The sequence below is a fragment of the Dryobates pubescens genome, chromosome 2, assembly GCF_014839835.1.
Source record: "Dryobates pubescens isolate bDryPub1 chromosome 2, bDryPub1.pri, whole genome shotgun sequence".
NCBI classification, from domain to species: Eukaryota; Metazoa; Chordata; class Aves; order Piciformes; family Picidae; genus Dryobates; species Dryobates pubescens.
Window position 1 is genome coordinate 7313527 of NC_071613.1, and position 14786 is coordinate 7328312.

The following is a 14786-nucleotide window of genomic DNA, read 5'->3' on the forward strand; positions in this document are numbered from 1 at the left end:
GGCAGGGGCACCTTCCACTAGACCAGGTTGCTCAAGGCCTTACCTGGCGTGGGCTGGAACACATCCAGGGCAAGCTGTTCTAGTGTCTCACCACCTTCTCTGTGGTGTGTGATCAGCTTGGTGATCAGCTCTGCATTTCAGTCACATTCACTATGGTTAGAGCTTCTTCTAGGGACTTTCCCCCTTTTTCCCATCATAGTGGTCTGCCCTTCCCAATCTTCATCTCTTTTTTGCTTGCCTTCAGCAATTTCTTTCATGCCATTCCCAGATGCCTTTCTCCAGGCAACTTCTTTCAAATTCTTTTGGATACCATCTGAGGTTTGCTGCAGTGCTCATTAGAGTTTTCTCCAAACAAAAGCCTTTGACAAAAGTTAGGCTGTCGAGAAGGAAGATTTGTTTCTTTGCTCCTTTAATTCTTTCAGCCTTGTTGGACAGGTTCAGTGGGCACTGCATGTCCTTCAGGTACCCAGCTTGTGGAACCTGGCAGGAGACAAAGGAGCTTGGCTCTGTAGTCCATGCCCATGGGATTTGTTTAGTTAAACTGGCATCAAAAGTATAATTCTTAGGAGTTTGGATTTTTAACTTTGTTCTTTTAAGGGTCCTTTGTGCCAGGTACGAGATCAAGGAGATGTTAGGAGACCAAAGAGGGTTTTGCTGTAGGAGTTGGTTCTACTGTGGCAAAAATTGTCTATTCAACAACAGCAACTTTTTCCCTTTCATGAAGGGGTAAGGAGTGTTTGGGAGTCTTTTGGTTTCAATTCTTGAATGCCCGGCACCTTACTCTTCGACATCCACAAGCTGCTAGGATCCTCTTAAGAATGTGAGTTTTGGAGGTTTGAGAAACAGGTCTTGACTTCTGCTGACTTTTCAGTGCTTGCTTGGAACATTGCTCTGGTAGTGAGGGTGGTGAGAAACTGGAACAGGTTACCCAGGGAAGCTGTGGATGCTCCCTCCATGGAAGTGTTCAAGGCCAGGTTGGATGAGACTTTGAGCAACCTGGGCTAGTGGAAGGTGTCCCTGTCCATGGCAGGGGAGTTGGAACTGGAAGATCTTTAAAGTCCTTTCCAACCAATTCTCTGATAATGTTCTCTTAGTTTAGTCCTTAAGTTGCTAATGAATCCATAAATACAATACACAGTGAGCAGATCCACTTCTCTCAGTCTTTTTAGAGATGAAACTCTTGAAGTTGAGGAACAGAATAATGTGCAGGAATTGGCAGTACGATTTCACATTGTTTCTGAGCTTGGAGTCCCAACCTGACCTAAGTCCATGTCATGTCATGGAAGGCAGTGGCTTTGCTTTCTTCATTGGCTCTGAGGTCCTGCCTGTGGTAATAACCCCTCCTGGATTCAGGTGGATGAGTGTGTTGATGATCTGATTATTGAGCTCCTATTACAGGAAGGATCTGGAGGTGCTGGAAGGTGTCCAGAGAAGGGCCACAAGGATGAGCAGAGGGCTGGAGCTGCTCTGTTATGAGGACAGACTGAGGGAGTTGGGGCTATTCAGTCTGGAGAAGAGAAGGATCCAAGGAGACCTCATTGTAGCCTTCCAGTATCTGAAGGGGGCTGCAAGAAAGCTGGGGAGAGACTCAGCTCACCCTAAGGGTGTCAGGGAGTGATTGGACTGGGGGGGATGGAGCAAAACTAGAAGTGGGTAGATTCAGATTGGATGTGAGGAAGCAGCTCTTCCCCATGAGGGTGGTGAGACACTGGCACAGGTTGCCCAGGGAGGTGGTGGAAGCCTCATCCCTGGAGGTTTTGAAGGCCAGGCTGGATGTGGCTGTGATCAACCTGCTGTAGTGTGAGGTGTCCCTGGCCACGGCAGGGGGGTTGGAACTGGCTGATCCTTGAGGTCCCTTCCAACCCTAACAATTCTGTGATTCTATGATTTACTATACAGTTGCTGGAACATCATAATTTGTTTGAGGAGGAGGAACAAAGCCACATCAAAGGGGTTTGGGACTGCAAATTAGTCCTACTGCCTGACTTAAATGAATCACAAAACTACCTTGCTTGAAGGAAGAGAGATAGATGCTTCTGGTTCTGCAAGTATTTGTCTTTCTCAGTGTCCTCATAACATCTCAGCGCTGTGGTTTGAATCTGTGATGATTGGATTGTAAACATTGGACTAGAGGAGCTAATGTGCCTTCCTTGGATGGCATAGCTTTCTAGAGGGGAGATGATGAATGATGACCTTCATTTGATGCATCTTCCATAAGACCCAACAGCTCACCTGGGCTTTTTTGTCATGATTCTTTTGCAGCAGTGTCCATGGTGGTACCTGAATTTCCACCTCTGTTTAGCTCTGTGGTGTGTTAGCTATGAAAACAGAGATTGCCTTGCAGTGAAAGGAGTTGCCAAGTGAATTTCAAGGCTTGGGTCCTTGCTTGCTGACAGATGAGAGGAACAGAATTGCACAGCTGCAGAAATTAAAAAATCTGAAGGGGCACTAAGTGCCAGAAAACTACTTGTCAGACTTGTCTTCTGCTCTCCCATCTGGTGTGTTTGTTAAACCTTGCTGGCAACGCTAACATGTTGTCGCAGAGTCATAGCGTTGCTGTGGTTGGAAAAGGCCTCGAAGATCACCGAGTCCAGCCATCAACCTAGCGCCACCAGGGCCATTAAACCCTGTCCCCAAGTGCCATGGCCACACATGGCTTGAACAGCTCCAGGGATGGTGACTCCACCACTTCCCAATCCTTGACCACTCCTGCAGGAAAGAAATGTTTCTTAATGTCCAACCTAAACTTCCCCTGGCACAATTTCAGGCCGTTTCCTCTCCTTCTGTCGCCTTACACTAGAGAGAAGAGACCAACCCCCACCTCACTCCAAGCTCCTTTCAGGGAGTTGTAGAGGACAATGAAGTTCTCCCCTCAGCCTCCTCTTCTCCAGCCTAAACACCCCCAGCTCCCTCAGCCTCTTCTCCCCAGCCCTCTTCTCCAGACCCTTCCCCAGCTTTGTTGCCCTTCTCTGGACCCTCTCCAGCGCCTCAGTGTCAATGTCTTGTGAGGGGTCTGAGTAAAACCTTCTGCCTGTTTGCAAAGGGTGAACCTTTGAAGACTTCTCACCCTGGTTACCAGGAAAACCCAATGCCCCAGACCTTTGTTCTCAAGCCACTCAGTGGTTTAAAAAAAAAAAGTGGTATCACAGAATGTTATGGTTTGGAAGGGACCTCAAAAGATCATCTAGTGCCAGAGCAGGACCAGCTGGAGCAGGCCACACAGGAGCACACCCAGGCAGGTTTTGAATGTCTCCAGTGAAGGAGACTCCACAACCTCTTTGGGCAGCCTGTTCCAGGGGCTCTGTTGAATCAAGAATCTCAAATGAAAAATATTCTCAAGCTGAACAAATAAAAATCTAAGAGAATCCAGAAAATCATTAACCCTGAAGATGAGCTTCATGGAGCTCTGATGATTTACAGATGCAAGGTAATGTGCTATGAATTTCTTTCTTCTTCCTTGCAGTAATAACAGGAAATAAGAGAGGAACTAGCATTATAAACAGCCTACTATAAGCTAAGATAGATCTGATTAAATAAGAGCTAATGTAGTTCTTGGATGTTTATATGGCTCTTTAAAAAGGGGGGAAAAATTATTGGAGTGTTTCAGGGGTTTAATTAAATTTTCATAACCACTGCAGGAATTCTGTGCCTGTAGTAAGAACATGGGAAAAAGGCTTTTGCAATAATAAGGCAAAATCCTCCAGCTGCATTTACTTTCCCCTCTCTCCTGTCTGATGGACTTAATCCTCTTTCATAACCAGCTGCAGGGACTTATTTGAGGCATTAGTCTCCCAAATAATTCTCATCAAACTTTTGGGCTAAGAACTGGTTTGTTGATGTGTGTCTTGAATTGTCAGAAGTAATACCTGCCATGGAGGTGAAATACTTCTGGAAAGTAGTTCACTTCCAAGGGAAAAGCAGTGTGGCCAGCAGAGCAGGAGAGGTCATTCTGCCACTCTGCCCTGGTGAGACCTCACTTGGAGTACTGTGTAACTGTGGAACCCCCAACACAAGAGAGACAAGGACCTGCTGGAGCAAGTCCAGAGGAGGGCACAAAGATGATCAGAGGGCTGGAGCACCTCTTCTACAAAGGCAGGGTGAAAGAATTGGTGCCATTCAGTTTGGACAAGGGAAGGCTCCAGAGAGACCTTAGAGCTGTATTTCAGTATGTGAAGGGGACCTACAGGACAGTTTGGAAGGGTCTGTGGTGGTAGGATGAGGGGCTATGGTTTGCAGCTGGAGCAGGGGGAGACTTATGTTGGACATCAGGAGGAAGTTCTGCACAATGAGAGCGGTGAAACACTGGAACAGGCTGCCCAGGGATGTGGGTGAGGCCCCATCCCTCGAGACGCTCAAGGTCAGACTTCATGTGGCTCTGTGCAACCTGACCTAGTTGGAGGTGTTCCTGAGGACTGCAGGGCAGTTGGGCAAGATGTCCTTTGAGGGTCCCTTCCAACCCAATGCAGTTCTCTTTTTTACATTTGCCCCTTCAAAGCTCACTGCCTGTGCTGTATTATTCTGTGTCTTCTAATATTCTCTTCTTTGTTCCTTTACACTTTTATTCCCTTTCTGATTTGTGCTTTATTCAATGGCTTTTTATAGTCTTTTATTTATCTTTCCTTGCTCTTTTACTCCCTTTCTGATTGTCCCCTTTGCCCATTATTTGTCTGCTTGTGTCTGCTTTGTCATTCAGTAGAACACCTATGAATATTCTGATGACTTGGTGGTGGTGTTTAAAATAGAGCATTTGTGTTCCACACTCGTTTCAGATGCTTGAAACGTCAGAAGCATGCTCAGATTGCCTTGCAATGGGGCTGCTGGCATGTGTCACTACAGCCTTGTGACTGCTTGTGTGAAATGCTAAGTATCTTTGCTGCTTTTCAGATGGCTTTTCATAAATCCATTAAAGAATCAGCTGTGCAGAATCTCTAGTAGCAAGTGGCTCAGCTTGTATGACCACACCTGCAATGCTGTGTCCAGTTTGGGGCTCCCCAGTTCAGGAGAGGCAGGCATCTGCTGGAGAGAGTCTAATGGTGGAGAGCTATGAGGATGATTAGGGGACTTGAATGTCTCCTGTGAAGAAAGACTGAGTGCCCTGAGGCTGTTTAGTCTGGCAAAGAGAAGGCTAAGAGGGGACCTGATCAATGTCTATCAATATCTGAGGGCTGGGTGTCAAGATGAAGGTGCCAGGCTCTATTCAGGAGTGCCCAGGGCTAGGACAAGGAACAACAGGTACAAGCTGGAATGCAGGAGGTTCACCCTCAGCATGAGGAGACACTACTTTACTGCAGGCTGCCCAGAGAGGTTGTGGAGTCTTCTCTGGAGACTTTCAAGACCCACCTGCATGCTTTCCTGTGTGACCTGCCCTAGGTGATCCTCCTTTGGCAGAGGGCTTGCACTTGTTGCTCTCTGAGGGTCCCTTCCAGCCCCTGACAATCTGTGATTCTGTGTGACAGAGAGGTGTGGAACAGTAATGAAAGAGCGTGCTCTCTCAATGTTATTTCAATATTTTGCTGACTCAGCCTCTCACCAGAGCTGGGAGAGTTTCTGTTAGTGCAGGAGATCCCCAGAGCTCTCTGAGGCTGCGTGCAGAGTCACAGCTGCTCTTTGGTATGGTGAACAGATAAGTTTAGAAGCTGCCCCACAGGTGACCCAAGGTGAATTTTGCAGCCTGCCACATTCAGTGCTTGCTCTTGTTAATGTGACTGAGCGTGTTCAAGTGTGCAGTGAGCCCTCTGGGATGCAGGGAGCAGGAACATTCGGATGAGATGCTCCACGTGAGCCAGCAGTGTGCTTGTGCAGCCCAGAAAGCAAACCACGTCCTAGGGAATGTGGGCATCAAGGCAAGAGAGGGGATTCTGCCTCTGGACACTGCTCTGGTGAGACCCCACCTCCAGTACTGCACCCCAGCATAAGGATACACCTGCTGGAATGAGTCCAGAGGAGGCCCCAAAGGTGATCCGAGAGCTGGAGAACTCTGAGGATAGGCTGAGGGACCTGGGTGTGTTCAGCATGGAGAAGAGAAGGCTTCAGGGAGACCTTAGAGCTGCCTTCCAATAGCTGAAGGGATCCTACAGAAGGGCTGCAGAGGGACTTTTCCTGAGGGTGTCTAAGGAACAGGACAAGGGGGAATGGTTTGAGGCTGAGGCAGAGTAGAGTGGATATGAGGAAGAGGTTCTTCAGTGAGAGGGTGGTGAGACTGTGGAATGGGCTGCTCAGGGAAGTTGTGGATGCCTCCTCCCTGGAGGTGCTTTAAGGCCAGACTGGATGAAGCCTTTGGGCAACCAAATCTAGTTGAAGTGCATTCCTGCCTGTGGCAGGGAGGTTGGAGTAGATGATCTCTAGGTCCCTTCCAACCTAAACATTCAGTGATGATTCTGTGACTCTGCCATGCATGCTTCTGCCTTTCCTCTGCCTGGTGAAGGAACTACAGAAACGTTTCATCTGAGCAATAAATTGTGTTGTGAAGCTCTTTCAGGACACAGGTTTGCCATGGAGTGTCTGTTAGCTGGCAGGGTAAGTGGCTTTTCACAGAAGTGCTCCTGTAGCTACCTCTGCAAAGCCCCTCTGCTTTTTTATAATGCATGAGGTTATTATTATTTTTTAATAGTGGTTGACCCTTGTGACTCATTTGCACACATTACTGCCTGTGGCTCCATGTGAGAGCATTAGAAAGTCAAATAACCATTAATTCCTCCATTTCCTTTCTTGGTGGTGGCAAGAGACATTCTGGGTACTGATAAACCTCCTTCCTGCTCAGATTGCAATTTGTAGTTTTCAATAAGTGTGAGGAAAAAAACTTCCTTGAGTCTCTCTAGATGATGATCCTGGTGGCAAAAAGAAACTTAGCAGTTGTCAGAGAATCACAGAACTGTCAGGGTTGGAAGGGACCCCAAGGATCACCCAGTTCCAAGCCCTCTTGCCTTGGGTGGGGACACCTCACACTAGATCAGCTTGGCCAGAGCCACATCCAGCCTGGCCTTCAAAACTTCCAGGCATGAGGCTTCCACCACCTCCCTGGGCAACCTGTGCTAGTGTCTCACCACCCTCATGGGGAAGAACTTCTTCCTCACATCCAATCTGAATCTCCCCATTTCTAGTTTTGTTCCATTCCCCTCAGTCCTATCACTCCCTGAAACCTCGGAGCACCCCTGCCAAGGGAGGGTCACCTAAAGAAGGCCACACAGGAGCACATCCAGGTGGGTTTTGAATGTCTCCAGAGATGGAGACTGCACCACCTCTCTGGGCAGCCTGCTCCAGTGCTCTGCCACCCTTAAATTAACAAAGTTTCTCCTCATGTTTAGATGTCACTGTGTGACAGGTTGGACTTGATGATGTTTGAGGTATTTTCCAACCTTATTGATTTTATGATTCTATGGTCTCTTCTCTCGGGCAACCAGCACCAGAACAAGAGGACACAATCTCTCCTCACATCCAGCCTAAACTTCCCCTGGTGCAGCTTGAAAGTTGTTCACTGAGAATAATTGGCCAGTGGAATGTGCTGCCCAGAGAGGTGGTGGAGTCGCCACCCCTGGAGGTGTTCAAAAAGGGAGTGGATGTGGCACTTGAAGCCATGGTTTAGTGGTCATGAGGTGTTGGGTGACAGGTTGGACTTGATGATCTCTGAGGTTTCTTCCAACCTTATTGATTCTGTGATTTCTATGATTCTATGTTCAGTTTTGTCCCTGTTACCCCTTGTCCTGTCACTGGGCATCAGCAAAGAAAGCCTGGTCCCATCCTCCTGACGCCTACCCTATAAGTAACGACAGGCAGTTAGGAGATCCCCTCTTAGTCTTCTCTTTTTCATACTAAAGGGACCCAATTCTCTTTTCTCATAACAGAGCTGTTCTAGACCCCTAACCATCTCTGTAGCCCTGTGTACAGAGCATCTTCTGAGACAGATTTCAAAATCTTCAACATCTTAATGCAGCTTAATGGAAAAGATTGAACCTGCAGAACAGGTCTTGTGGGGAGTGGCCACTGGGTTTTTGTTTGGAGAAAAGGAATCTGAGGGGAGACCTCATTGCTCTCTTCAGCTCCCTGAGAGGAGGTTGTGGTAAGGTGTGTGTTGGTCTCTTCACCCTAGTAAGAAAGGATAGGATTAGAGGAAATTGCCTCAAGTTGTACCAGGAGAGGTTTAGGCTGAGTATTAGAAGACATTTCTTGACTGACAGGCCTCTCAAACACTGGACCAGGCTGCCCAGGGAGGTGGTTGAATCTCCACCCCTGGAGGTGTTTCAAAGAGGCAGAGATGTGGTGCTGAGGGACATGGTTTAGCCCCAGCCTTGGGAGTGTTAAGAGCATGGTTGGACTGGATCTTAAAGGCCTTTTCCAAGCAAAACAATTCTCTGATTCTAACAGGATGGAGAGAAGAGCTGGAGCAGAGTAGTAACTCCAGATACCTGTTCTTAAGAGGCCTGCAGTGAGGACACTGAGCTGCAGATATCCTTGAACCCTTCAGGAGTATGGTTATGGGTTTGCATCTGATTGTATTCAGGGGCACAGGAGATGAATGGGCATCAGCATGTTCCCATGTTAATTTACTGAGAGAAAGACTGCCTGGGCTGGGGTTGGCAGAAATGTCCTGGATATTTCTAAGCTCTCCCCTGGTGACTTTGGCTTTGCATGTGTGTGCTGTCTCACTCAACATCTCAAACTTTAAGCCTCTCTCACACGTTGTGAAGCAAAAGGAAAGGTACCTCTTGTGGGCTGGATGTGTAACTGTTTCAGGAAAAAGCTTTTAAGCAGGACAGCCAGAGCAAGAGAGCTGATGGCTATGTTCAGCCTCATGCCTGTGGCTGAGGGAAGTAAAGGTACATGCTGGAAGCACTTAGAGAAAGAGAGGTTGGCAGATTTTCAGAGGTATCTTGCAGATTGTTGGGGTTTTTTCCCCCCTTGTGTCTACCTCATTGGAAATGTAATAGGAGCTGGAAGATGCTGCCTTTCAGGGAAGCAAGCTGCTGCTGGCAGGGAGCTGAGCGGCAATGTCTCCCTGAGGTTTGACTCAGGAAAGCTCATAGCTGGAATATGCTTTATTCACAGATGTGTCTCCAGCTTGGTTTGTGTACCAACTCCCAACCATATGCACTTAGAGTCATAGAGTGGGTTGGGAGGGACTTTAAAGATCATCTACTTCCATCCCCCACTGGCAGAGGTGCCCTCCACTGGAGCAGGCTGCTCAAGGCCTCATCCCACCTGGCCTTGAACACCTCCAGGAATGGGCATCTGCAACCTCCCTGGCAACTTTTTCCAGTGTTCCTGTTCCCCCTTCTTGCTGTGTTGCCTTTTGGTCCTCGTGGTGAATTGCTGGCCCATGTTTTCTGGCTTTCCTTTAGCCTCTGGGATCACAGACTGATTGGAGGTGAAGGGATAGTAGCAAGTCAGAGTCCACCCTCACACTGAAAGCAGGGTCAGCACTCAATCCAAACCATGTTGCTTGGAGCTCTCTCCCCTCAGCTCTTGGAAACATCCATGGGTGGAGATTTCCCAGCTTATCTGGACAAACTTTTTCACTGCTTAATTATCCTTAAGATAGTTTCAACTCTTTACTCAGTCTCCCTTCGGATACTGTCCTTCAAGGTACTCTTATGTCAGCAACATGAAGGTCAGGCAGTTGTAATCTGCTCATTGTCCTGGCAGCATGGTGCCCAAGACTTGCTCCATGTCTTTGCCTGATACCAGACCTTGATCCAACTGTCAGTCTGCTGTTCATCCCAGCTCTGTTCCCTGCACTGCTGGTACTGCAGTGACTCATGTTAAGAGTCTGCTTCATTTGCTGCTGTTGCAGCCTAGGCTTTTTAAAATGCCAAACCATGGTTCTGTTACCAAAGGTGATCTGAATGCATCTTGCTGAACTATGAGGTGCTGATTCTAAGCATCATGGTACTACCCACCTTCAGTACTGCATCCAGTTCTGGTGTCCCCATTGTAAGAAGAGAACAGAGCTGTTGGAGAGAGTCCAGAGAAGGGCCACGAAGGGCTGGAGTGCTTCTGCTATCAGGACAGGCTGAGGGAGCTGGGGTTGTTCAGCTTAGAGAAGAAAAGACTCTGGGGGCACCTTAGAGCTGCCTTCCAATACCTGAAAGGCTGCAAAGGGACTTTTCCTGAGGGTGTCTGGTGGTAGGACATGGGGGAATGGTTTGAAGGCAGGAGCATCCTCAATTAGATGAGGTTGCCCAGAGCCTTATTCAATTTTACCCAGAGATGGACGGAAGATGAGGAAGGCAGAGCTTGGGAAGGGAGGGATGAGCTTTTTTCTTTTCCCATTTCTCTTAAAACTTTAGTTTTTCATAACTTGAGAAAGCATTTCCTGGTTTTCTGTTACAACTGCAGTTCCTTTGTGACTAAGAAGCCCTGTTTGAGTATCATAGCTCTTCATTTGCAGCTAGAGCCTTAACATTCACGGCCCTTGAAGATGAGTGGCAGTGAATAATGTAGGTAAATACTGTGTAGGAGGTTCTTTGTTTCTTATTTAAATATCTTGCTGCTGTTGAGTAATTGTTTCAAAGATCTAGGTGTCACATTATGATTTCATGTTTACATATCTGCCCCGAGCTGAACTCCTACAGCATTTTATTATTCAGACTAACAGGTGAACGTTTTGTGTTCTGAAGTGCTTAAAGCTGAAAATCTGCTGCGAATCAAAGGCACCCATTTCAAACAAACACTTCACCTTCATCTCTCCAGTAATCTGCTTAAAGAAGAAGCAGAGAACAGGTCTTGAAAGCAGTGCCTGGAAAGCTGCCCGCTAGAGAAAGATTCAGCACTGGCGAGGCCACATCTTGAGGACTGGGTTCAGTTTTGGGCCCCTCACTACAAGAAAGACATTGAGGTGCTGGAGCAGGTCCAGAGAAGGGCAACAAAGCTGCTGAAGGGTCTGGAGAACAGGGCTGGCAAGGTGGCCAAGAGGGCCAATGGCATCCTGGCCTGCATTAGGAATAGTGTGGCCAGCAGGAGCAGGGAGGTCATTGTGCCCCTGTACTCTGCATTGGTTAGGCCACACCTTGAGTCCTGTGTCCAGTTCTGGACCCCTCAGTTTAAGAAGGACATCGAGACACTTGAACGTGTCCAGAGAAGGGCAACGAGGCTGGGGAGAGGCCTTGAGCACAGCTCTGTGAGGAGAGGCTGAGGGAGCTGGGGTTGTTTAGCCTGGAGAAGAGGAGGCTCAGGGGAGACCTCATTGCCCTCTACAACTACCTGAAAGGTGGTTGTAGACAGGAAGGGGTTGGTCTCTTCTGCCAGGCAACCAGCACCAGAACAAGAAGACACAGTCTCAAGCTGTGCCAGGGGAGGTTTAGACTCAAGGTGAGGAGAAAGTTCTTCACCGAGAGAGTCATTGGTCATTGGAATGTGCTGCCCAGGGAGGTGGTGGAGTCACCGTCCCTGGAGGTGTTCAAGAGGGGACTGGACATGGCACTTGGTGCCATGGTCTAGTCATGAGGTCTGTGGAGACAGGTTGGACTCGATGATCCTCGAGGTCTCTTCCAACTTGGGTGATACTGTGAGCAGCTGAGTGAACTTGGGTTGTTTAGCCTGGAGAAAGGGGCTGAGGGGAGACCTGCGACCTTCTCACTCTCTAAAACTATCTGAAAGGAGGTTGGAGAGAAGTGGAGGTTGGTCTCTTCTCCTTAGTAAGAAGTGATAGGATGAGAGGAAATGGCCTCAAGTTGCACCAGGAATGGTTTAGGTTGGATATTAGAAAAAACCTCTTGATTTAAATGATGCTCCAAGGCTGGCCCAGGCTGCTCAGGGAGGTGATTGAATCCCCATCCCGGGAGGTGTTTGAAAGAGGCAGAGATCCAATGCCAAGGGACATGGTTTACTCCCAGCCTTGGCAGAGTTAGATAATGGTTGGACTCGATCTTAAAGGTCTCTTCCAAGCAAAACACTTCTAGGCAGTAATTTTTACTTATTCATAGTTATTTTTAGGGCAGAATCAAGTGTGTTTTGTTGCAGGTAAAGAATACACTGAACAAAGGGTGGAATAGTCTGCTTGTGATTAATCACTAACAATAAGGATGTCCTAACAGCCTTTTGCTTTCACAAATTGCATTCTAAGCATGAACAGTTCTATTGATTGCTTTCTTTGTGGCCCAGATTGTAAACAGTCACTTAATAGCAGCTTTAGGACACATGAATCTTGCTGCATTAAGTCACAGCAGTATCACATTGCACCTGTCTTCTGTGCTCACTTTTTATTTTGCCTTTGCCTTTCATTTTACCTTGTTACATTCTGAATTCATTAATCTACCCACATCCAGGGAAGTTGTTCAGCCTGAGATAAATTCCTGCTCTGCAGAGCTGTCATGTGGTTCTAAACAGGAGCTGTGAATTATGCAGATTTTGGGCATTTTAAAGTCTATTAAAGCAACCCAGTTTGGTAGGGTAGGGTGAGACAAAGTAAAATAGCTGGCATGGCTCTAAACTGTTGAGACATCCTATTGAATAGGAACTATAGTGACCAAAGAGAAGGGCAACAAAGCTGGGGAGGGGTTTGGAGCACAGCCCTGTGAGGAGAGACTGAGGGAGCTGGGGCTGCTTAGCCTGGAGAAGAGGAGGCTCAGGGGAGACCACCTTGCTGTCTACAACTCCCTGAAGGGAGGTTTTAGCCAGGTGGGGGTTGGTCTCTTCCCAGGCAACCAGAACAAGAGGACACAGTCTCAAGCTGTGCCAGGAGAGGTTTAGGCTGGATGGTAGGAAGAAATTCTTCACAGAAAGAGAGATTGGAATGGTCTGCCCAGGAAGGTGGTGGAGTCACCATCACTGGAGGTGTTTAAGAGGAGACTGGATGAGGCGCTTAGTGCCATGGTTTAGTTAATTAGATGGTGTTGGATAATAGGTTGGACTTGATGTTCTCAAAGGTCTCTTCCAACCTGGTTAATTCTATAGCCTGTGTTCTATACCTTGTTAGCCTCTTGGTAAAGGTTCACTGTGAATGCAGAAATGACCCTGTGACGCTGGTGGAAAGTATCTCCTTGCTGAGACTATTCTCTGTCGTTGCATGTGTCGTGTGGAGGTGAAAGGAGTCACTAGTTCAAAGTTGGGAGTCACAGCTGGCCCTGAGCAAAGGAGTACATCAGTGTACTGCATTGCATCCTTCTAGATTCATGTGGAGAAGGCTTTCCTCAATTCCTCACACTCTTAGAGAAGATGGCAGTGAAAACTTAATGTTCATTTTTATTGTTTGGTTGTGTTTTGGTTTTTTAATCCAATGCACAATGAGTACAAATGAACCTGAAGGGGGCCTGCAAGAAAGCTGCGGGGGAGGGACCTTTTAGAAGGGCTTGTAATGATAAGATGAGAGGGAATAAATTGAAGCTTGAGGAGGGCAGATTTAGACTGGAGATTAGGAAGAAATTCTTTCCAGTGAGGCTGGTGAGACAGTGGAACATTATTGCCCAGGGAGGTTGAGGATGCCCCCTCCCTGGAGGTGTTCAATGCCAGGTTGGTTGAAGACTGAGCAACCTGGGCTAGTGGGAGGTATTCCTGCCCATCGCAGGGGGTTTGGAACTGTATGATCTTGAAGGTCCTTTCCAACCCAAAGCATTCTATGAATTCAGTCACTGATTATGAATCAGTACAGAAGTGTGTGTGGAATCATGCTCAACCTGTGGGTTGCTGAAACCCAAATATATAATTATTTGTTTGCAAATGTTAAGCTGTATTCCCTTTTGCAAAAGGTAGGAGTTCCTTTGCTGTCATCTGTTATCTCTAGCAGTATCATTGTTTCATTATCTTCTGCTATCAAGCATTCTTTGATGGATAATTTTGACCAGATTGAAGTTGACTTGGTAATTTTATGGAAGGATCAATTTAATAATGCTTGGATTGATTAACTGTTAGGCTGTTCCACAGTTGCATCAGTTGCTAGGGAAGCTGCTTTGGTTGAAATGTTAGAAGCCAAAAACTTCAGGCTGGAGCAGGGTAGATTTAGGTTGGACATAAGGAGGAAGCTTATGGTAAAAATACTGGAACAGGTTGCTCAGGGATGTGATTAAGGCCCAGTCCCTGGAGTCATTGAAGACTTGATTTGGTCCTAGGCAGCCTGCTCTTATTGGAAGTCACTGCTGTCTGCAGGGGGATTGGACCAGATGACCTTGGAGGGTCCCATCTAGCCTGATACTACCTCTGAACCTGTGAATATAGCTTCTACAGTGCCAGAACTGGCTATAGCAGTCCTCTGGATTTACTGCATGATAGAGCCTTCTGTAGTGTAGCTGAGAGTGCTGAATTTTCATTCATACAGCTTCTGCAGTATCATTTATCAGGTGTCTCCCTAAATATTTGCTGTACACTGTGGGATTGTGGAAAGACTGCCTCTGTGCTGAGGCTTCCTTCTTCTACTCAGTTGCCACTCTTTAATCATGGAATCACAGTTTGGGTTGGAGTGGATCTCCAAAGGTCATCTAATCCAACCCCCCTGCATTGATCAGGGACATTCTCCACTAGATCAGGTTGCTCAGAGCCTTGTGGAGCCTGACCATAATTCTTAAGGATTAAAAAAAAAACCCAAACAGGATGAAGAGTCAAAATAAAACAATTTTGGGCTTCATAGACCTCCTTATATTACTACTTCTTCCCCTTCTCTCTTCCTGCCTCTGTCACTGTCTGTGGTAAATGAGGTGAACTGTGCCATATGTGTTCTAAAGCCTTACCTTCTGCTTCAGCTTTTACCAGATCCGGGCATCTATGAAAATTCCTCCAAGAATTCCACACAAATTAGAAGCCAGCTTGTTACATGCAACTGGTAAGTGCCAAGACTGAGCTCGTTGTCTTACCTTGCTAAT

The 14786-nt window shown here is 47.2% G+C and overlaps 1 protein-coding gene across 1 annotated transcript in view; it reads left to right on the forward strand.

Annotated features, from left to right (window-relative positions):
* Positions 1-14786, forward strand: part of FAM135A (family with sequence similarity 135 member A) — an 81234-nt gene that overhangs the window by 12597 nt on the left and 53851 nt on the right. The window contains exon 2 of the mRNA XM_054169661.1: positions 14667-14746. Coding sequence (XP_054025636.1) covers positions 14667-14746 — 80 coding nt within the window. The remainder of the gene's footprint in view (positions 1-14666; positions 14747-14786) is intronic.